The 24,246-nt window shown below is 43.2% G+C and overlaps 1 protein-coding gene across 1 annotated transcript in view; it reads right to left on the bottom strand.

Moving 5' to 3' along the window:
* mdga2a (MAM domain containing glycosylphosphatidylinositol anchor 2a) overlaps positions 1-24,246 on the bottom strand; it is a 145,313-nt gene that overhangs the window by 88,887 nt on the left and 32,180 nt on the right. The window contains 1 exon segment of the mRNA XM_049596371.1: positions 8,153-8,292. Coding sequence (XP_049452328.1) covers positions 8,153-8,292 — 140 coding nt within the window.

A 24,246-nucleotide genomic window follows, 5' to 3' on the forward strand; every position in this document is an offset into this window, starting at 1 on the left:
TATCTCTTAGGGCTGCCCCACGACTGTGAATTTTCCTAGTCGACCAATAGTCGTCATTTAGGTCCATCAGTGGACTAGTCTCCTGCATGTTTCTGATATGAATGTAATGATTAAATGATATATTTTGGTGGTTTGAGTTGAAGGTGTGAGAAAGAATAATATCAGTAACATTGTTAACACTGTGCTACATTACAGAGAAATACAAACCGTACTAATGAACCTTCATTAATATAGGCCTATATTTTATCTCCAAGTGCACGTCACACACTGAGCGAGCCGCCTGTTAATGACGCTGTGGGCTAATGGGCATGTAGCTACTTCCATGTTTCAGATGATACGTCATGTTTGTAGTCGACCAATGAAGATGAGTTTACATATCACCTTGGGTTCGTCCTTCACCTTCTCAAAATGATCCCACACTTTGGATTTCCTGCCCGACATGTTATTAACTAGCCTGTGGAATAACCGCAGGTACCAGCCCTGGAGATTAACCTGACTCCTGTCTGACTGCTGAGCGTGGACACTTCCTGTGTCTGTCCTTTCAAATTAAAGTTATATAGGTAGTCATATAGGTTTTGATTTATTTTGACAAGGTGCAGCTCCTGATAGAGTCTCACATTTTTATTTTTATTTTTTTCCTGTCACTAAGCGACCAATGAAATCTTGCTGACTAATGACCTTTCTGATCAGGGGCAGCCCTACTATCACTATCCTCATTCATATTTTAAGAAGCTACAAATTATATTCAGCCACAAAATAAGTCTGAAAAGCTGCAAATCAGAACGGAAGTATAGAGAGTTGTTGACGAGAGACGATACACCGTCTCATCGTGGTGACTTGGTGTGAACCGGCAGGTTTTTAGAACGTTGCAGAACGGAGCATTGCAAGTAGCTGCCTGTTTCAACTCTTCTCGTCACTAATCTTTGGTCTGAAGCTTCAGCTCAAGTAGCTTTCCCAACACTGTACAATGGTAACAAACACAGTTATTTTAAGCCGACCCATGATGTTTTATTGTGAACTTAACCACATGCTTTGGTTGTCTAAATTTAAGGAAGTCAACCTACAAACAAAGTGTTTCACGAATGCTGAGTTTATTTTGAAAAAGGCTGTCTGAAAGTTTGTTTTGAAAGGACATAATGCATGCAACGGGTGTAAATTGATTTGCCATCCCAGAACATCCAAAACTGACAGAGGACGGCATCTACAGCCGTAGGTCCACTGTCAAAGTGACAGTGTTTGACGAGTTGGGACGAGGACACAAACCCACAGATTTGATTCTAACCGACTGAACTTCCTGCTGACAAAAATCAATCAATCAATGCTTTTGGAATTCTAAAATTAGACTCAGATCAAATCAGGAATTCAGTAAAAGTCCGATTACAATCTGAAACCTGAGCAGAGAGCTGAAAGGTGTTGAAGAGGAAGAAGATGAAGAAGAAGAAGAGGAGGAGAGGATGAAGGAAAATGCAGAGGAAGCTGAGCTCTGCAGTGACGCAGAGAGACAGAAAAAACCAAAGTGTGTTTTACAGTGTGTGTGTGTGTGTGTGTGTGTGTGTGTGTTCAGACTGTGTGCCAGCAGCTGATCTATTTATAGCCCCAACAGACTGACAGCAGAGAGACTAAAGAAGAAGAAATACGAGAGAGAGATGAGAAAACGAGGTTCACTCAGACACAGCTGATCTAACCTGATTATTGATTATCACTGATGATATCATGAAGAGATGATGTCATCACAAGCGTGACGAAACAACTGAGGTGAGATGAAGGTGTTGTGCTGCACTGTCACACAACATACAGGTAATTATTAGGGCTGGAGTGTCTGAAAAAAACCCAAAGACGACCTCCTCTGTGTGTGTGTGTGTGTGTGTGTGTGTGTGTGTGTGTGTGTGTGTGTGTTTAATTGACAGTTAATTAGGAAGCAGTTTCCAGTCTGCAGCAGAGCTTCTCTTTAATGAGCTGCACCACAAACACTTTATGTGCTTTTATTGTGAAATCACAGCTGGGAAATAAACACCCTCCACAGTAAAGTGCAGCGAACCCCCCGACGATGCTTTAACAGCGTTTCTGTTCTCCTGAATCTTTCACTGAGTAAACTATTTAGATTTAAAGATCCAGGCTGTTTCATTTTGTCCCACTTTATATCAACACAGTGAAGTACACACTGTTTACTGAAGCTGCTCCACTTTCACTGCTGGAAACAAATAGACGATAACAGGCTGCATGTTTAAATCAGGGGTTCCCACCATGAGGCTCAGGACGCCACGATGAGTCATGAGATAAATCTCAGAGGGTTAAAGATTATAAAACAGGAAACATCTGGATCAAAGGGACCAAGGATACTGATGTTCACACCATGTATGTGGTTTGTCAACGTTCCTCTCGTCTGTACAGGCTGTGAAGAACTAACCTCTAAAGACGCTATCCCACTGAAAAAAACAATATTAACACTTGCTAACTTTTGGCTTTTGAATTTAATATGAACGTTTACGATCACCATTCAGGCCCAGGACAAATGACTCTGCAGGCCTCTAGCTATCGTCTCTAGCTCCAGGCAGAAGTGATGGAAACACAACACCCAGGTAGGATCGCTAATTGTAGCCCCTTTGCAGGCATGATACAGTAACGTGCTGCCACAGAATACCGTCCATCTCCATCCGAGCAATGCCTGAATGTTGCTCCAAATTTGGGCAGATTTGGGTGGCTGTGGCTCAGAAGGTAGAGTGAGCCGTCCTCTAACTGGGAGATCAATGGTTCAATCAATGGCCACTCCAGTCCCAAGTATCCTTGGGCAAGATTCTGTACTCAAAATAAGAGTTCTCAACAGGCTGTAAAAATTACAAAATGAACTGAAGTGACCAACATATTCTCACTCCGACCTCGTCACATATCCATGTTTGGTCATGGACTTTCCTTTCCAGATGCAACGTCCAAGGTAGAGTAGTTGGAGAAAACTCACAAAAATGTAACAGTTTCCTGTGATTTTAGGTGTGAAAACGTCCTGTGATCATCGCTCCTTTTATCCAGCCTCTCAGCTGTTTTAAAGCCCTGATGCACCAGGATGACTGTCAGGCTGTTGGTGAGCACCTGACGCCAAAGTTAATGCGGTGTGTCCCACACTGCTTGCATGAGTCAGCAGCTTTTTGGTGGACTGAGCAAATCAGTGCAGTGTTATTATTAGTTTTAGTCACATTTTAGTTATTTTTATCCTTCATAGTTTTTAGTCGAAGAAAATGCAAATTTTAGTAATTATGTTTTCTTTTATCTTTAAACTAATCCAGTGAGGCTAATTTATTAATCAGAAATTAGAATCAAGGTGACAGGTTGTATAAAATAATTTGTGCACACTTCCAAACTGTCATGTCTCCAGCAGTGTGTGACAGGTTAAAGGGCTGATTTACGAGCACACACTTACTGATCATCATTTGGACATCTCTCTATTTCTGCTCTCAACAAATAACTAATGTGAGCCAACTAGGATTTGTCCTCAGGTTCATTGTAAACTCTGACTTATCCATGTGACTGTTAAGAAGCAGAAACATAACTTCTCTCTTCATGTGCAACATGTTAGTCTGGAGGTTTAAACTGGTGTCCTCTCACAGAGTTGGTGATTCAAACTCAACTTTCATCTCTGTCAGAGAAAACTGATCTGAGTTCAGACTGTTTACTTACAGCACAGCTACACTCACAGATAACTGAGCCTCCTACCTGCCTGTCAAACACCATCAACCCACAAACCTTCTCCAGTCCGGACTGACTGGAGTCCTGCGGGGTGAAGCTGTGAAGTCTGGTGTCTGCTTGCTCTGCTGCCGTTCAGCGGCTCACAAGCAGAGCTAACTGCAAACAGCCACCACTGCGACTAACAAACTCCACAAATCTATTTCGCAGCAGTGCTGATTATTTACAGCTCACAACAAGCACCAACGGCTGATGCTGCTCTGGTGAGTGTTTTCGCTGGTTAGTGAAACATCCTGGCACAGACTAATTACTGAGAGCCTGGTCTCACTCTGACGTCGTCGAAATCCGGCCCTTAAGCAGTGACTCGCAGCATCAGACACCAACAAAAAAGGCGTCCTTTAACACTGGCATGATACGCAGCCGGTTGCCGACATAGTTTAATGGCGCATCAGAGGGAACACACAGCGGGACAAGGACAAAAGTTAAGTTAGTGAAAGTCCAAGTGGTGGGGGTGTTGGATGGGTCCAATAACCACCGACATTCACCCAGAAAGTTTGCAACCCGTAAGATTCGAAAGCCAAACCCTGTTCTTTTTTCCTAAACCCAACCATGCTGAAGGAAAAATTTGTCAATTTATGTTGTGTTTATTTTGAAAGAGACTGAAAATAAACGTTAAATTTCCTGTGAAAACGGAAGTGTATTCTGAAAACAGACAATGCATGTAACAGGCTGAAGTTGACACGGCGTCCCAGGACATCATCAACCAACACACCCAGGGTACCTTGGCATCGTATGTGGACACGGAAAGTCCATGACCAAACATCGATATGTGACGAGGTCGGATTATTATATTTACCTAAGTTTAATACATCTCGAGCACAGTACTCATTAAGATACAGGGGAGTACAATTGTGGAACATGTACGATTACTTATTATCTGCCTTTATGTCTTTGTCAGTATATAAGACGAAACTAAAAACTGCTTTGATGACCAAAAGATTCTATAACTGAATAGGGTGATGTGTTTTTGCCTGCCTCAAGATGTAAAATGTTATTTCATATTTTTATTCTTATGATAATCAATTGTCCACTTTTGTTTATTGTTTGTTATCGTGTATGTTTTGTTTTTTCATTATTTTTGCATAGTTTTGTTACGTTTGTCTGTGAGGTTTCTTAACATAAGCCTGTAATGGGTTTCTACCTCACCTGCACATGCTATGTATGACTATATTACTTCTATGTTCTGTTTTCTTATTTCATATGTGCAAATAAATGAAATGAAATGAAAGGAGTGAGAATGTGTTGTTACTGGAGTTTACCGGCCTGTCGCTCTTGCGGCATTTGAAGATAATTCTAAGCACGGCTTTTCTTGGTTTTCGAAGTCGAATAGTGCACCACGAACATTTTCATCACGTCTCATCAGCGAAAACGTAGCATAGATTTCGTCTTTCGTTTTTATTATCAAGATCTATTTTTAGCTCATCAGAGAAAAATGGTTGTTGACGAAAAATTTTCATCAATGAAATGAACACTGAGTGAACCCTGTTATTTTAGGAAATCCAGTAACGCAACAGTCGCTGCTCATGATGTTGGTTTGGTGAGTTCAGGCCTTTACTCTCCCGTCTGCAGTCTGATGCACAGACTTGTAAACAGCTGATAAGCAACCTGTTTACATATCTGCCCAACCTGTTTACTTACAGTGAAGGCAGGGAATGTTGTGTGGTGTTATGAGGAGAAGACTTCAGGAGCAGCAATCACACACACATAATCAGCTCTCATAGAAACACACTGAAGGTTTCCTGACTGGAATAACGTCTCTCTGGTTTCCCGCTCAGAGCTCCTCGTTATTTGTTTCTGTCGAGTTGTTTTTATTAAATTTTAATAAGCATTAATGAGGACAGCCGACGACTAAAAGCCAACATCTTCCACTGTTGTGCACACAGCAGTTCTCTCTGTCTTTCCATCACTTCTTCTTTTATTGATTTTTGTTTAAGCCTCTTCATCTGTCTGCCGCTCTCTCTTCTTCATCACTCACAATAAATGTCTCGCTGCCTTTGTTCCCAGACAGCAGTGGCTCTTCTCCAGGGTTTCTTCGCCTCCTCCTTCTTCTTCTTCTTCTTCTCCTTCTTCTCCTCCTCCTCCTCCTTCTTCCTCTTCTTCTTCTCTGTGTGATTGCTCTCATTTATGAAACACAAAGGCGTCACAAAGCAGCTCAGCTCTGCAGGAGCTCTGGCACTTACAGCACGCCGCCGGGGATGATGGGAGCCTTTTTTATGACTGTATGTGCTCTGCAGAGTCAACAGGGACCAGTGTGTGTGTGTGTGTGTGTGTGTGTGTGTGTGTGTGTGTGTGTGTGTGTGTTTGAATGAACACTTTATGCTCTTTTGCTGGTTAAGGGTTTTTCAGTTTTGTTCATTTTATAATCTTTCTAATCAAAGACGCTGAATAAACTGATGACATCACATGTTTCTGTTTTGATGCAGTAAAATAAATAAAATTGAATATATTTTTAAAAAAAACTGATGTTCAAAATGACAGCATCAACACTGTTTTTAACGATTGATTATTTCAATTTGCTTCGATTTTGCTGTTTTTTCATTGCTGTTAAGCTGCTGTGTCAGATATACATATATAAACACACTTTTTAACCAGTATAACCAGTCTTTCCAGTATAACCAGTGTCTTATCTGCATTACCAGGAAAAGCAATATACACTAACAGGCCCTCACACCTTCCGACCAACAGGGTTGCCAGTCGGACACTGCACACACGACCAAAGGCTCATTCGTACTCCCTTTAAGTACAAAAATATATACGTCTATTTCAAATGTTGTAAACCTCACTGTCCTCATACTTCTATGCAGCCATTATTGTTGCATAGATACAGCCAATAGATGGCGCTGGAGGGCGGAGTCAAAAGTTTCTCACAACAAACAAGACGACAGTGGAGGAGTTCGTAATATTGTACTTTTAAACACAGACAGCGCTGTAGATGCTAATGGTCTGTGGCCATTATATACATCTCGACATGTGGACAGAGAATTCTTTTTATTAATTTCACTACATATTATTGTATATTACCATCTCATTCAAGTCCATCATTTCTGTATTTCATCTCTGTAATCTAATGCAATCTATCCAGACAATTCCTGTTCGGAGTGCATTGTGCTGGAAATGACATATTACAAATTATGTACAACTTCCTGTTTCCACTATGAGGCACTAAAAACCACACAGTAATTATCATAATGTTGCTGAATCAGTTTCCTCTGTCATATCGAAACACTGAAATTCACTATGACACCACAGCAACATGGTTCACGAACTCTTCACAATAAAGCATCATCAAGGTCTTTTCAATTTGAGGTGAATCTGGTCAACTTGGTGGGAGCAGAACATCTAAGTATAAAACATGTAACTACCTGCTGACAGAGGGTGGCGCTCTGACCATAACTCAGATTTGGCATGTCGATGTCTTCACGCCAGGACACTTATTAAACATGTGAAGTTTGGGGGAGATTTGACTGAGTGCAGCAGAGTTACAAACTACTTCCTGTTCAGTGGGGAAACATGGAGATTTGACATCTCGTCGCGGCCACACCGTTCAACAAAAACCGAGGTCGCCGAGGTGTTTCAGTTGTACTGCCCAAATTTGAAGTCATTTTAGCAAAATCTCTCGGAGGAGTTTGTTCAAGTAAGACACCTGGAAACAGACAAAAAAAAGCCCTGAAAATTAAAACTTAATCTAAAATGTCTGACTTCCTGTTGGGTTTAAGATATGGCTCCAAGAAACCTTTTCAGCATGTTACATGTGCCTCCCAATTTTTGTACCTCTGCGTGAAACATACTGTGGGCGCTGCTTTATTGAAAGTTTCTAGGGGGAACTATTGAGACATTTCTTTCACACCTGTGAATGAAACCCATAAAATATAAATTTTTCTCATCAGTTTTAATATTTTTTATTTATTTATTTATTTTAATGTTAAATTTTCTTTTCTTTTTTTTTAAGTTTTTGAGCATCTTAAGTCCAACAAAAATATTATTCTTTCCGTGAAATAATAATAAACGGAGCGATTTCGATAAAGCCGTTGTACTGGTCAGACACAACACAAACCAGTGTTAATAGAATAAATATAAACCACCCAGACCAATGTTACCAGTATTAATACCAACAAGTATATATAGTGTTACCAGTATCAGCAGTATAAATATTAAACTAGTCGAACCAGTGTTACCAGTATTAATACAGACAATTATAAGGAGTGCAAACTGTTCTAACCATTGCTACCGGTAAAAGAAGTAAGCCTATAAACCAGTGAAACCAGTATTACCAGAATAAAAGTTTAAATATTAGTGGTTTCTATAATCAGTTGTTTGTCCTCCAGCTGACTGAAAACACATCTGTTACTCTGTGGTTTCCCGCTGCAGCTCCTCATCCCAGTTCAGTGTGTTCCCAGTGTTCCCAGCGTGTGGTTACCTGTGGTCGTGGGTGTCCCGTCACCAGACACTGCAGCTCCAGAGTCTCTCCCTCTCTGATGGTGTAAACTCGCTCACTGTAGCGCTCCTCCTCCACGTTACAGGCCTGACCTGAGTGCACGATGCGCACTGTAGGGGGCGCTGTGGAACAAAGAGAGACACAAAGGGTTAATGCTCACACCTGCATCACACCTGCATCACACCTCCATCACACCTGCACCTCGACGCACTGAATAATCGAATTCTGTGAAAAGTGCAAAATGCTGTAAAGAGAAGACGACTGTGAACAATGCAGATTTTGAAATATTTAAAAAGTTTATGAGGAAGAAAATGTAGCAGAAGGTCGGCTGACTTCAGACCTCAGACATTATTGGAACTTAAACACAAGCTGTCAGTTTATGAAGATCATCATCATCCTATGACACAGTTTAACAGATTTAAAGACATCTTCTGCTCATGTTTCATCAAATCTCAGCTTCAGTGTGTAAAGTCTAAAACTTTCTTTCTACAAAATAAACTTTAAACCTGCAGCAGCAGCAGCTCTGATCCACCCCCGCGCACCTAAAACCTGGCGCCGCCGCTGCTGTAACACACGAGTGATTTCTAACAGGAGCTCAGCGTCTCGATCTGCAGCAGAGACGAAATGTCTGATATGAAATAAGAAGCGTGTTTTATTGAGGAGCAGCTGTCTTTGTGTTTTACTGTGCGAGCTGTTAGGGAGCTGTTAGCCTCAAACAGCCACGACAGCCCGCATCATCTCCTCTACCTGTCGCCATGGGAACTGCGAGGTGAGGAGGCGGCGTGGCGTTTGAGCCCCTGAAAACCGCATTAAAGAAGAAGAAGAGCGTCCTCTGGGTGTGAACAGCTTCTTTACAGACTCAGAGTTTGGAGCTGAGGAGTGAACATGATGGAGGATGAAAAACAGGAAGTTTAATATCTGCAGTTAAAAAGACTCCTGATGGTTTAATCACAAGGACACCAGTTTGTCCCACAGCTCAGTGAGGTCATTAAACCAGTTTGTTCAAGTGAGACAAACTGGTTCTATACCACACAGTGACAGAAAGTGATGCCTCTGATTTCCATAACAGTAAATTTATTATATGACCTGATTATGAGACTGCTGTCAAGAACTTCTGTACTTTCTCCACTCCTCTCGGGCAGCTCCTCTACATTGAAAGTCCTGCAGCCCCTTCAAAATAAAAACTCTGCCGCTTCTTAAAAGTAAAAGTCCTCCAGTTCCTTCACATTAAAAGTCCTCTAACTGCTTCTCAGTAAATACCCTCCAATTCCTTCACATTAAAAGCCCTGCAGCTGCTTCAAAGTAACCCCCTCCAGTTCCTTCAAAGTAAAAGCCCTCCTGCTCCTTCACAGTAACAGCACTGCAACCCCTTCAAGGTAAAAAAATCTCAAGCCCCTTCATAATAAAAGCCCTGCAGCTGATTCAAAGTAAAAGCCCTCCAATTCCGTCAAAGTAAAAGCCCTCTTGCTCCTTCACATTAAAAGCTCTCCAGCTGCTTCACAGTTAAAGCCCTCCAGTTCCTTCAAAGTAAAAGCCATCCTGCTCCTTCACTGTAAAAGCACTGCAACCCCTTCAAGGTAAAAACCTCAACTCCTTCAAAATAAAAGCCCTGCAGCTGCTTCAAAGTAAAAACCCCTGCGGTTCCTTAAGAATAAAAGCCCTCCAGCTCCTTCACATTAAAAGCTCTCCAGCTCCTTCACAGTAAAGGCCCTGCTGCTGCTGCTGCTTTAAAGTAAAAACCCTCCAGGTCCTTCACAATAAAAGCCCTCCAACTCCTTCACATCACAAGCTCTCCAGCTCATTCACAGCAAAAGCCCTCCAACCCTTTCAAAGTAAAAGCTCTCCAGCTCCTTGACACTAAACCCCTCCAGTTCCTTCACAATAAAAGCCCTCCAAACCTTTCCAAGTCACCCCCTCCTGCTCCTTCACAGTAACCGTCCTGCAAACCCTTCAAAGTAAAAGCCTTGCAGCTCCTTCCCAGTGACAGTCCTCCAACCACTTCACAGTAAAAAGTCTCCAGCTCCCTCACGTTGAACGCCTCCAGTTCCTTCACAATAAAAGCCCTCCAACCTTTTTAAAGCCAACCCCTCCAATTCCTTCAAAGTAAAAGCCCTCTAGCTCCATCACAATAAGTCTTTTCCATGTTTCACATTAAAATAAATTATATGACTAACATCAACAGATGTCAGGTATATTCAATATTAAAATGTAAAATAAGCATCAGTCAAACATTCTGATTTGTCTCAGCTCTTTTTAAAACACATCACAGATTAAATTGTTTTTATTCCATATTTAACAGCGTCTGATAACGTAGAGACATGTTGATGTTTAATCTCATTGACAACAAACTTGTATAGACTGCAGCTGCAGTTTCACTGAGCTGAACAGATCATGAATTTAGGTAATAATAAAGGATGTTTGAGTGTGTTCCATGTGCAGGAGGTCTCAGAGCTCTCAGGACGTCTGCGACTGAAACACCTGGAAGATTCCAGGTCAGATTTGAGGCCAAACCGTCTGTCTGAAACAGTTCAGCTAATTAAAGTTGTGAAATTATAAATGAGCGTCAGAGGAAAAAGGTCAGCAGGAAATTAATTTTTAATTGACGGGAGGATTGTCGGTGCTAGGTGGAGCAGACGGGCTGCAGACTGGACCACTAACCCTGATCTGGAATCGGCTGCGGGCCTGCAGGTACCACGTTAGCGAGCAGCAGCACAGTTACTCAGAGTTTCTGTGTCAGCAGCTGCGAGGCATCCTGCATGTTGTACCACTCCTTCTTTATTTTTACACTGCGCCTCTATTTTTGCCTGACCTGCTGCATCTGTGGGTACACTGCTCTGACTCGTGGGCGTTTCTGTGCACAAACACTGAAACTCAACACTTACTGCTAAATACCTCTAATTTTACACTCAGCTACAGATTCAGCTCCGAAAGACTCAAACTACAGCAGCTGTGAGCTCTGAGGTGACGCTACGAGACGATGGAGGACACTCGTTCACTCTGATTGATCCTGATCAATTATTGTTATAATATGTCAGAGAGGAGAGGAGAGAATATCAGTAAACAAGAGGAGACTAGAGGAAACAAAAGAGGAGACAAGAGGAGAGAAGGGCACAAGGCAGTAGAGGAGACAAGGAAAAAGGTGGAGGAAGGAGAGAGGAGGGGGAAAGGAGGAAATATGAAAGTAGAGGAGAGTAGGAAACAAGAGAGGAGGAGATGAGAAAACAAGGGGAGACTAGAGGAAACAATAGGGAGCAAGAGGAGAGGAGGATACAAGAGAGGAGATGAGGAAACAAGGGAGGAAACAAGAGAGTAGACAAGAGGAGAGAAGTGCACAAGGCAGTAGAGGAGACAAGGAAAAAAGAGAGGAGATAAGGAAAAAGGTGGAGGAAGGAGAGAAGAGGAGAAAGGAGGGAATATGAAAGTAGAGGAGAGGAGGAAACAAGAGGAGACTAGAGGAGAGAAGGGCACGAGAGGGGAGAGGAGACAAGGAAACAAGAGAGGAGATGAAGAAACAGGTGGAGGCAAGATCAGTGGAGGAAGAAGAGAGGAGAGGAAAGGAGAAGAGAAAAAAGTAGTGGACAAGAGGAGACTAGAGGGGACAAGGGAATGGGAGAGGAGAGGAGACAAGGAAACAACAGAGGACATAAGGAAACAAGAGACAAGAGAAAAGAAGGAAACGAGAGAACAGATCAGAAAACAGGAGGAGGCGAAATTAAAAGAGAAAGAAGAGAGGAGAGGAGGAAACAAGAGAGTAGAGGAGACAAGGAAAAAGGTGGAGGAAGGAGAGAGGAGGGGAAAGGAGGAAATATAAAGTAGAGGAGAGTAGGAAACAAGAGAGAGGATGAGACGAGGGAACAAGAGAGGAGATGTTTGAGGAGAGGAAGATGAAAATAGAAAAAATGAAAAAACATGACAAAGAGGAGGAGAAGGAGGAGGTGGTGATGATGGAGGAGGAGGAAGAGGAGGAGGAGGAGGAGGTGGTGGTGGTGATGGTGGAGGAGGAGGAGGAGGTGGTGGTGATGGAGGAGGAGGAGGAGGAGGAGGAGGAGGAGGAGGAGGAGGAGGAGGAGGAGGAGGAGGTGGAGGTGTTGAGGATGATCTGGTTGTCCTACTTTTTCTCTTTTCTATTTTTAGAATCTAGATTTTTTTTTTCTCTTCGTCCTCCGATGACTCGCTGATGTTTCCTGCTGATGTCATCAAACCCCAAAACACACACACACACACACACACACACACACACACACTGAACCCCCCCGACTGACTGATTCCTTCCCAGCATGCAGGCTCCGTGTGACGAGGCCCGACACCTCCAACACAGAATAAATAGAATCACAGCAGAGTTTCAATAGAACTCAAACAGAACCAGTTTAACCAGAACACACAGTTCAGTAGAGACAGAACACAGCGACAGTAGAGTCTGAGTAGAACTCCTCCAGAGTTAAAGCAGAACCAAAACAGAGCACACTAGAGTTTAAAGAGAAACACATCAGAGGTCAGCTAGAACCAAAGCTGAACCACTGCAGCTGAGTTCAAATAGAACCACAGTAGACGTCTAATAGAACTTCAGCAGAACCACAGCAGGGTTTATTCTACTGTGTTTAGTAGAACCACAGTAGAGTCTAAACAGAAGCAGGATACAACCACAAGACACAGAACCAAAGTAGAGTCTGAGTTCCAATAAACGCAGAACAGTAGAGTTTAAATAGAAGCACAAAGCCCAGGAGAGGTCACATAAAACTACAATAGAACCACAGGGGAGTCTGAGTAGAACTGCAGTAGAGATTAGGCCAAATAGAACCAGAATAGAACAGCACTAGAGTTAAAGTAGAACCTGTAGAGCGTGATAGAGCTTAAGTAGAACATAAATAGAGCCATAGACCAGTATAATAGAACCAGAATGAAACGGAGGAGTTAAAGTAGAACCAGAATAGACTGACTGTAGAGCTTCAGTAGAACGAAAGTTCAAGTGGAACCACAACTACACTACAATGTTAAACTAGAGCCGCAATAGAACCAGACCAAGAGTTAAAGTAGAGCCATATAAAAGCTTCAGTAGAACTGGAATAAAGTTTGAATAAAGTGCAATGTTTAACTAGAACCAGAATAGAAGAGCACTCGAGTTAAAACAGAACCTGTGAACCATGACAGAGTTTTGGTAGAACATGAATAGAGCCACAGAACAGTACAGCAGAATAAGAGTGAATCCAGACAGGAGTTAAAGTAGAACCAGAATTGACTGTAGGCCTTCAGTAGAACTGGAAATAAAGTTTGAATAAAGTGCAATGTTTAACTAGAACCGGAACAAAAGAGCAGTGGAAGTTCAAGCACAACCACAACCACAGTATCGTGTTATAATAGAGGCACAACAGAACCACACCAAGAGCTAAAGTAGAACCACAATAGAATGACTGTAGAGCTTTAGTAGAACCGAAAGTTTGAATAAAGCGCAAAACTAGAACCACAACAGAACAGCAATCAAAGTTTAAGTAGAAGCGCAGTACAAAATTAGGATAGAGGCACAATAGAACCAGACCAAGAGTTAAAGTAGAACCATAATAAAAAAGTAGAGCTTCAGTAGAACTGTGCAACCAAAACAGACACACAGTTTCAAACAGCACGACAGAACTGCAATAGAGTTCATGTAGGATTCAGACACATCATTTATTTGTGGCGGTTCCATGATATCAGCGTTCACCTCCACGTATTGATTTTCTATTTATTTATTTATTTATTTATTTCTTCTCTCACACAAACACACACACACACACTGGGTTCGTTCCTAAACAGCCACTTGAAGCGGCTGAGTGCAGACCTGTTAGTTAGAGCTCCACGCTGTCAGAGCAGCAGTGAACATGAAACTTAACTGAGCATCAGTTTGGATTCACAGACCGACTGAAAACCACATTTTCACTACTCTACCTCCAGCGATACACTGACCTGTGTAACAGCAGCAACAGAAGGTTTGCATCACATGACTGTATCACATGCTGTGTGTTCCAATACCCATACTACCATACTTTATAGTATGCCAGAAAAAGATTTAATATGTCCCAACATGTAGCATGTCAAATGCAGTATGCCAAAGATACCAGATGTTCTATTACTGTACATCCGGTTGGACTTTGCAGTGTGTAAGCCAGCATGCTGTTCTGTCCATTCTGACCCACAATCCTCTGCAGCAGATGATACGTCACATAAATTGAGCCGCAAACAGATGACAGCGTGACAGCTGATTCAGGCAGGACACGGCGTCAAGCTCAGCTCACATCCCAGCTACATCAGCTGATCTCAAGCAGCCCAATCAGCTGATGGAGCAGCTGACTGATGGAAGGGAGTCGGCTGATAGATCACATGATTCCTTTCTATGCAACCAGTTGATGAATCTCACTCATGTCACCCTATTTAAACTGCTCTGGCCTGCCTACTGTTGCTGCTTCCTCTGCAACCTGCCTCCACCCCAGCTCCTCCTTTTCATGCTGTGTCTGACTTAACAATGTCATTTATGTTTGTCATTGATGCTGCTCTGTTCTGTTCCAGGGGGGTCTTTGCTGCTGCTATCCCTGCCTTAGGCTTTCCATGTAGGCGCATGGAAGGGCAGAGAGGTTTGCTCTCCCTGTAAGGCTTTCCAGGTAGGCCTAGGAAAGGCAGAGAGGCCCCAGAACAGAGCCATACCACCAAATATAATACTGCAAATGGAAATAAAGTTTTCTTTGACTAAAGTGGTCCTGACTGAACTTTTATAAACATCTTCTCGTTTTTCACTGTGATGTTTATAAGCTGCTCAATTTTGCAGCAGTTCCTGTTGCACCTTATTATAAAATAAACACGACTACAGTTTTATAGAGACTAGAGAGTCATATATTTGGTCCTAAATACAGTGTAGCATTTAAGATGTAATTTGATGATCTGTGTGACAACATTAAATGTCTGTCTTAGTTAGTATAGTTTACATTCCTCAGGGTTGTCGTGCAGAATTATATTTGTACGTGGCAAACACAGTTCTGCATTGCACATGTTCAGTATCGGTGCAGGCTCACTGTTAGAGGGATTTATACACACTTGCACACCCTGCTAGTTGGTTTTGGGATGGCGGACCCTCCATGTGAATGCAGAAACAGAGTGGAGGCGGGTAGGCAGAGGGTGTAGAGGTAGTTTGGGAAAGGCCCCGTGACTGCACCACTGTAACTGCATCACATGACTGCACCACTGCGTCGCTGCATGACTGCATCCACACATGCAGCTTCCTGAGGGACTTCAGTCCGACTCTGCTGCAGCTCTGCAGATGCCTCAACCTCTTTAAACTCAGTATGATCTGACTCCAGATTATATTCTCTGCTGGTGGAGCTCAAACGCTCTGAAGACCAGTGATTTCAGACTGACTTCAAGCTGCCAGCGTCACACCTGGTCACAGGATGAAAAGCAGCCTCCAGGCTAATGCTGGCACATTTACAGGTCATTAATATGCACCGTCCCTGAGAAACAAACAGAATGAATAAACAGAAAGAAAAAGCAGCGTGTAATCACTCTGGAGAGATGAAACTGAATCCATCCTCTCAACACACACACAATGACCTCACTAAAATGTCAGACTGGTCCTTTAACATAAAAACAATCAATAAATGCTGATGAGTTGAAGGATTAACTCGTCTCCCAGAGCATCACAGGACACAGGTATAGAGCTGAGGACAGACAGGATGGACTGCAGAGGTCAAAGGTCAGGCAGTGATTAATGTCAGTGTGAGGTCACAGAGGTCGGATTGAAGAGCAGCTAAAGGAGCATCTGATGGGATTAAACCCAGTCCTGTTATTTCTCCCTCTGTGTTTGACTGCAGGCACTAAGCTTCACGTTCAGACGGACATGACTTATGATCACAGGTGCGTGCAGGTCGATTCACACACACTCATGATCACAGGTAAACACTGGAATCAAGGATTTATAGATATGAAAACAATAGCTGTTTGTTTCTTTTTGGCTAACACAAAGATTCTCCACTCCAATAATTCATGCTGCAGCAACATGAGATCAATGTGGCATCACATTTACTCATCCATAAACATATCTGTGGACATATGAATATGCAACAGTTTGGACTGTATCTATTGATCAATCTGCCCTCCTGAATGATCAATTTGTCGTCACAAAACAGCAAAAAATGTCATCACACCGCCCCATGTTCACAGTTAACATCCTCGGGTCACCTGACCTGTTGGAGCAGGAGTCCCTGATCAGCAGCACCTTTTACACCTTTATCGATCAATTCTAAAAAGAGCTGCTGATAAATCTTCTGTCAGTTAATCAATCAATCAATCAGCCATCAGCAGCCTATACATACATACATTAACATAAAGATCGGTCTGTACTACTGCCTGTTTCCATCTATTAATATTTGCATTAATCCATTATCTCTATGAGTGCACACAGAGATTTAAAAACGTTTGTGACGGACAGGAAGTTCTTTTCTTTTGGAAATATTAATAATTTTGGAGCTGATGACAAAGACTTCATTTGGAGAAGCAGAATTATTTTGAACTGAAGATTAAAAATATTTTTTGTTTTAATTTTTTTTTTTTCCTTGGACTGAGAGATGAAGCAAAGTTAAATGAATTAATTCAAGGAACAGGAGAGACTTCTGGGACTGTGGTTGAGCTTCTTCTTTTTCTGTGATGAATTACTGGCCGCTGCAGATTTCACATTTAGACTGAAACACAAACACATAAAATCATTACCACTGATTATGTGACATGATGACATGCAGTAGTGAATACCTGAGCAGTTGGGATTGTGTATAAAATGGTTTTGTTGTTACATTTTAGGTAAGTTTTAAAACAATCAACTACAAAAGTATCAGCAACTAATCTGACACTGATTAAAGATTACTGATTACTCACATTTTCAACCCAATTTCCAGGATAAATGTTGTCATTGCATGTTTCTACAAATTACAGACATGTTACGTTTGCACGTCATTTTGTAGTGGATACATTGACGCTTAACATTTCAAAATGCTGTGTTTAAGGCGTGGTTAGGTTTAGGCACAAAAACCACATAGTCATGGTTAGAAAAAGATCACCCAGTTCTGATTGCACAATGGGGGTTAGGGTTAGGGAACAGTGGTCTGCAGCTTAGCAGGCGTATCTCCTCGGTGTCACACCACATCTGGGGGCTAAAAAACCACTGCAAAAACAGCAATGGGTCCCTAAGAAACAAACAACCACGTTTGGGAGCTGGAAAGCTGCTGGAAATAATAGCAACAGCCCCCTAAAACACACTCACATTGATGCTGAAAAAGGCGCTGGAAACACAGTGATGGGTCCCTAAGACACGGCCATGTTAGGGGGCTGAAAAGAGGCATGGCTCCCTAAAAATCATCCAGATTTGGTGGATAAAAAGCTGCTGGAAACACAGCGAAGATTTGCTAAACAACAACCGGTTTTATTGTTTGTTGGTCTTGAACACTGGTCTGCAGCTTGGCAGGCGCCTTGCCTAGGTGTCACACCACCTTCGGGGGCTAAAACCCACTGAAAAAAAAAACAGCTATGGGTCCCTAAGAAACATCCATGTTTGGGAGCTGAAGAGCGGCTGGAAAAATAGCAACAGGTTCCCAAAACACACTCTGGTTGATGCCTAAAATGGTGCCAGAAACACGGTGATGGGTCCTTAAAAAATAGCCATGTTTGAGGGCTGAAAAGTTGCTGAAAAAAAGACATATGGGCCCCTAAAAAATGCCCACATTTGGTGGGTGAGAACCTTCAAGAGAACAGCTACTGGTTGCTATAAAACACCCAGGTTTGGTCTGAAAAGCAGATGAACAAAAAGAGGTCCCTGAAAATCACCCACATTTGCAGGCCAAACAGCTGCTGGAAAAACAGCGACGATTTGCGAAAAAAACAACCGGTTTTGTTGTCCGTTGGTCTTGAACAGCGGTCTGACGCTTGGCAGGTGTCTTGCCTCAGTGTCACAAGACGTTTGGGGGCTAGAAAGCAGCTGAATAAGCAATGGGGTCCTAAGAAACACCCGCGTTTGGGGGCTGGAATTCTGCTGGAAAAATAGCAGCAAGCTCTTAAAACAAACTCCCGTTGGTGCCGAAACAGGTGCAGTGATAGGTCACTAAAAAGCACCCACATCTGGGGGCTGAGAAGCCACAGAAAAATAGTGAAGGGTCCTTTTTGATGGCATAGATACATAGATACACCTGATGGCACAAGAGGGCGGAGTTAAAAGCCTCTCACAACAACTCTTCATTGTGTCCTTTGGTCGTATGCCGCTTGAACTACACTACACTGCCGCCATGATCTCTTACGGTACTGCTCTGTCCGTGTCCGTAAGCTTTCAGAAAACATGCACAAATACGGATGAAATGAACTCAGTACAGACAGAATGCCCTGTCCCTGTCTGTATCTAATACTGGGCATAAATGAGCCCAAAGTCTTGTTTCCATCTGACTTCCAACAATCTAATTTGTTTTAAAGTTCAAGATATTGATCCATAAAGTCACATAAACAGTCCTGATCAACAAACACTGATCACAGAACAGAAGACACAAAATGCATTTAACAGCCTGAATCAAGAGAGAGATTAAGTGTGTAAAACCATTACAATGACAGTGTGGAAAACTAAAATTATAATTTAGTTGAGCCCTCCATCCAAACTGTTTCAGAAAGCAGTTGAGCTCAGATGATTTCACTCCATCTGAGAACGGAAACAACGACCTAAAAAAGTTTTGCAGAGTAAAAACTGAACGTTACAGACCAACAGGAAACATTAATCCTGCTGTGACACTAAACTGAACATTTAGTTACTGTTGCTGAAGTGAAGGAGTTTGTCATCTGTATTCACCTCTCTTCCCTCCATCCTCTGATCCCGTTCTGGCTCAGGTGTTTTCCATTTCCCCCCTAAAACCAGGTATTAGTCTAATCCCTGCGCTCTCTGCAGCGCCACAAACCGTTCACGTCCTAATAAGTGATGAATCCCGTCTGAACCCCTGCAGACGGGCTGATCCCCGCGGTACAAGCCGCAGCATACAAAACATACAACATTCAGGAATTACACCGCCCCCTCAGGCTCTTTACAATCACTGCTAAACCAGGAATTAGATCCAATCCAATCCTCTGGGATAAACTGCTGCAGGAGAGAGCGGCGAGGTGAGTGGGGACGTTCAGGAGGTCAAAGTGTCACAAACAGAAAGTGAGGGGTCGTTTTTCTGTACCTGTTAAATCAGCTCACTCCGACCCCCAGATTGATCAAACACTGATCAGTGAACCACGTGCTGCAACTGAATCTAAAGTTAATCATGAGCAGGTCTGAGATCAGCTTCACACAGCTGCAAACGCAGCTGCACACTCATCTGACCTGCAGCACATTAACACAACAAACAAACAAACGGTGTCAGAGGTCAAACATGGAGGACGTGTCCTGTGGGTCTCTGAGTCTCACCTCTCACAACAAACAGAGCTTTAATCCCACTGAAACACTGACTGCAGATCAGCTCTCACCTGCTTCTGTGACCTTCATCTGAAGCTTCACAGCTGCCTCCACTCATCACCTGACCATCAGCAGCACCTGAGCTCACTCACAGCCGGGCTGCGTTCAGCACCAACACGTTTATTTTAACAGAGTCACGCAGGCGCACTGCCTTTTAATATGGGGGGGGGGGGCATCATGGGAAACAAAAAAGTGTGAAATAAAAACCAAACATTTACAAACAAAAAGTCAAAATCTACTAAAATTTTGTTTAGAAACACATCCCGAATATAGGCCTGTTTGTTTGAGTGACTGAGACAAACAACAGTCTGGGCTACTAATTGAAGTGAAGAGGACGCAGCAGAGACAGCATGCAGCCCAAGAGGACACTGCAGAGACAGCGTGCGGCCCAAGAGGACACAGCAGAGACGAGGACGCAGCAGAGATGAGGACACAGCAGAGACAGCATGCAGCCCAAGAGGACACTGCAGAGACGAGGACGCAGCAGAGACGAAGACACAGCAGAGACAGCGTGCGGCCCGAGAGAACGCAGCAGAGACGACGACACAGCAGAGACATCATGCGGCCCGAGAGGACACAGTAGAGACAGCATGCAGCCTTAGAGGACACCACGGAGACAGCATGCGGCCCGATAGGATGCAGCAGAGACATCATGCAGCCTGAGAGGACGCAGCAGAGACAGCATGCAGCCTGAGAGGACACCACGGAGACAGCATGCGGCCCGATAGGATGCAGCAGAGACATCATGCAGCCTGAGAGGACGCAGCAGAGACAGCATGCAGCCTGAGAGGACACCACGGAGACAGCATGCGGCCCGATAGGATGCAGCAGAGACAGCATGCAGCCTGAAAGGACGCAGCAGAGACAGCATGCAGCCTGAGAGGACGCAGCAGAGACAGCATGCAGCCTGAGAGGACACCACAGAGACAGCATGCGGCCCGATAGGATGCAGCAGAGGCATCATGCAGCCTGAGAGGACGCAGCAGAGACAGCATGCAGCCTGAGAGGACGCAGCAGAGACACTGAGGACAGCTGCATATTTTATGTAAACTGTCTGAACAAAGTTGAGATGAGAGAGACGTTTGTGTCTGTTTCCAAACACTCTGACCTCCCGCAGTGAAAATCAGGGATCTGTTTCCTCCCCTTTAATGCTCTAATCTCTCCATCCCTTTAATTCAGGAAGTGGTTTAAATCTGCACACACACACACACACACACACACACACACACACACACACACACACACACGCAGTCAGCCTCAGGCCTGTACAGTAGAGCAGTGAGTCTCAGAGGGCAGCAGGAGCTCGCCCTGATTTAACCACTGTGTGCGTGTGTGTGTGTGTGTGTGTGTGTGTGTGTGCGTGTGTGTGTGTGCGTGCGTGTGTGTGTGTGTGATGTAGACACACAGTGACTCATCCTCCAGCAGAGCAGAGCTGCAGTCTCTTCCACTGTGTGTGATGCTGTGTGTTGGTGATAAAGTAAAACTGAGCTGAAAGAAGTCACACATCTCCTCAGTGCTTCTGTTCAACTCTGTGATTATTTGCACAAATAATACATTTGAACCTTTATATAAATATATATTTTTTTTTTATCTCCACTGGACAAGGAGCGCCGTCCACTGATGATGTCACTGCTGTCTGTAATTTGATTGGTGCAACATCTCTGCAGGCAGAAACTGAAGCTGTTAAATCTGAAAGTCGGCTCCATCTCCTGAGGAGCTCCTCTAACGCTGAGCCAATGATTTTACATCTGCGGCTTAAATGAATTCACCTCTGAAACGATTTTAGATGAATTCAGTAACCATGGTTACAAAGTGTGCTGCATTCATCACAGCTCTGATTCATACCTCCGGCTTCTCACAACATCAGCTGAGGTAACAGGAGGTTGTTGAGGTATGAGGAAGCTCAAAAGGTACTTGAGGATGTTGTACACATCCTTGAGCAGACGATGGACCTCCTTGCAAAGGTCATAAACCTGTTGGAGATCCTAGACCACCTCGAGCAGGTTGTAGACCACCTTGATAAGGTTGTAGACCTCCCTGATAACGTTCTAGAGGTCCTTACTCAGATTCTAAAGTACTTTGAGAAGATCGTAGACCTCCTGTAGAAGGTTGAAGACGCCCTTTCAGAGGTTCATGGCTATTGTTGTATTTAGAGGCAGAAAGAATTGTTAAAACAATTGTTTAAAAAAAGTGTAGATAATTAAAACCAGTTTTCAGAAAATAAACCTGTAAAATGGTTTCATCGTCCAGGAGAGTTTCTGTGTCTCATCAACCCAGTCCCCAGAACAAATGTTAGCATTGCATGTTTCTGCAAACCACAAATACATTACGTTTGCACCTTTTATGTAGCAATTATGTTAAATCTTTAAATTTCTGCGAAACAAAGGATGTTTTGGATTAAAATACTTGGTTTTGGGAGTACAGTCCCTGCTGGAAATGCAGAAAGAGTCTCTGTAAAAAATAATTGCTCTTTGTGCCACCATCTCCACTGGAAAAACAGCAATGGGTCTCAAACACACATTCATGTTTGGTGAAAAGCTGCTGGGAAAAATTAACAGTGGGTCCCTTAAAAGCACCCACATGTGGTGCCTTAAAGTCACTGAAAAACCACAATGGGTCCCTAACAAACACCAATATTTCAGGGCTAATTACACACACGAAAAACAGCAATAGGTCCCTAAAACAGACTCACGTTTGGTGGCTAAAAAGTTGCTGGAGAAACGGCACTAGCTCCCTAATAAACACCAAAAAGCCACTGGGAAAAACAGCAATAGGTCCCTGAAATACACTCACGTTTGGTGACTATAAAGCAACTGGGAAAAAAAACAGCAAAGAGCAATGAGTCCCTAACAAACACCAATATTTGGGGTTGAAAAGCTACAAGAAAACCAGTGATAGGTCCAAAAAACACACTCATGTTTGTCGGCTAAAAAGCTGCTGGAAAAACAGCAGCGGGTCTCTAACAAACAGCAAGATTTAGGGGCTGAATAGATGCAGGAAAAACCATGATAGGCCCCTGAAACACACTTACATTTTGTGGCTAAAAAGCTGCTGGAAAAAACAGCAATAGGTCCCTGAAATACACTGAAGATTGGTGCCTACAAAGCAGCTAGAAAAACAGTGATGGGTCCCAAAACATGCTCAAGTTTGCTGCCTAAAAAGCTGCTGGAAAAACAGCAGCGAGTCCCTAACAAACACCAACATTTCAGGACTAAAAGCTGCAGGAAATGACAGCGATAGGTCCCTTAAACACACTCATGTTTGGAGGTTGGGCTGGTTTAATAACATTCAGATCGATTAAAGGAACATTTGAAACGCGAATACAGAATGAGGAGAAACACTTGAGGAACCAACAGCTCCTCAAACTTCACGTCTGTACTGAAGTTCTCCATGAACTGATCTGAGAGCTGCTTTGAAACAAAAGTAAAAAGCTGTTAAACCTGATTTAATCCTCAGGTCTGAGTTCATTCAGGGATCACAACTGTTTCATCTGCTTTTCATTTATTCATGTCAGAGAGCAGGAGTGGAGAAGGAAAACAGACGGACATGAAACTAAATATTAAAACCACTATCTGTCCCACATCCAGATCTGTCTCCGTCTCACTCAGGTTCACTCTAAGACTCTGTCTCTGTCCGCTGATCTCAGGTCAGATTCATCCACACTGTTTTATTTATGTCAAAGTAAAGATTTTTACATCCTCTCTCGGTGTTACGTAAGCTCTCTCCGGCTCTATTTCTGGAGCCAAGGATCTCTCAGAGGAAGCTGCCGAGTCAGTGGGACGGCTAAAAATAACTGCAGACATCTGATTGGCTGACAACACAGAGCTCTTTGTGAATACGTAATGAGGCAGTAGAAGAAAAGGATGAATGAAAACCAGCAGAGACTTTCTACGCCATTCAGTGATGAGAATATAAAGCATCTGATTGGCTGGTCATCACATTTACATACACCACAGGAGCCAATCACTGTGAGGCAGCAGGGTGTCTGCTCTCTGATTGGTTGTCTAAGTGTTGATGAGGTCAACCAGAGAAGTAACAGCAGCACTAATATTCTACTAGTGCTTGAGAGGTCCTTGAGCTCATTCTAGGAATCCTTCAGAAGGTTCCAGTGGTCCTTGAAAAGTTTACAGTGGTCTTTGAAGAGGTCTTTTAAACATTTTATGGCTTCAGCTCTCCTTGACAAGTTTCCTGAGTTCTTAAAGAGGTTCCAGAGGTCCTTGAAAAGATTTTAGAGATCACAGTAGTCAGGTAGTCCTTGCAGAGAAGTTCTAGATGTCAAAGAGAGTTCAAGACGTCCTTGAAAAAGATTCAAGGCTTCTTTGTTCCAGAGGTCCTAAAGGAGTTACCAGAGGTCTTTCAGGGGTTCTTAGAGGTCCCTGAAACTATCCCATATGTACTAAGAGAGGTTCGCTGGGGTCTCAAGGAGAGGACAGAATTCCTTGTAGATTTCAGGGTTGCTGTAGAAGTCTTTGAGGAGGATCCTGGATTCTCAAGGAGGTTCCAGAGGTTCTTGAGAAGACTGTAGAGTAAGCAGTAGTCAGGGAGTCATTGAGGAGAAGTTCCAGATGTCCAAGAAAGTTCAAGAAGCTTGAAA

The sequence above is a fragment of the Epinephelus fuscoguttatus genome, linkage group LG14 (genome assembly GCF_011397635.1).
Source record: "Epinephelus fuscoguttatus linkage group LG14, E.fuscoguttatus.final_Chr_v1".
In the NCBI taxonomy this organism is placed as follows: domain Eukaryota; kingdom Metazoa; phylum Chordata; class Actinopteri; order Perciformes; family Serranidae; genus Epinephelus; species Epinephelus fuscoguttatus.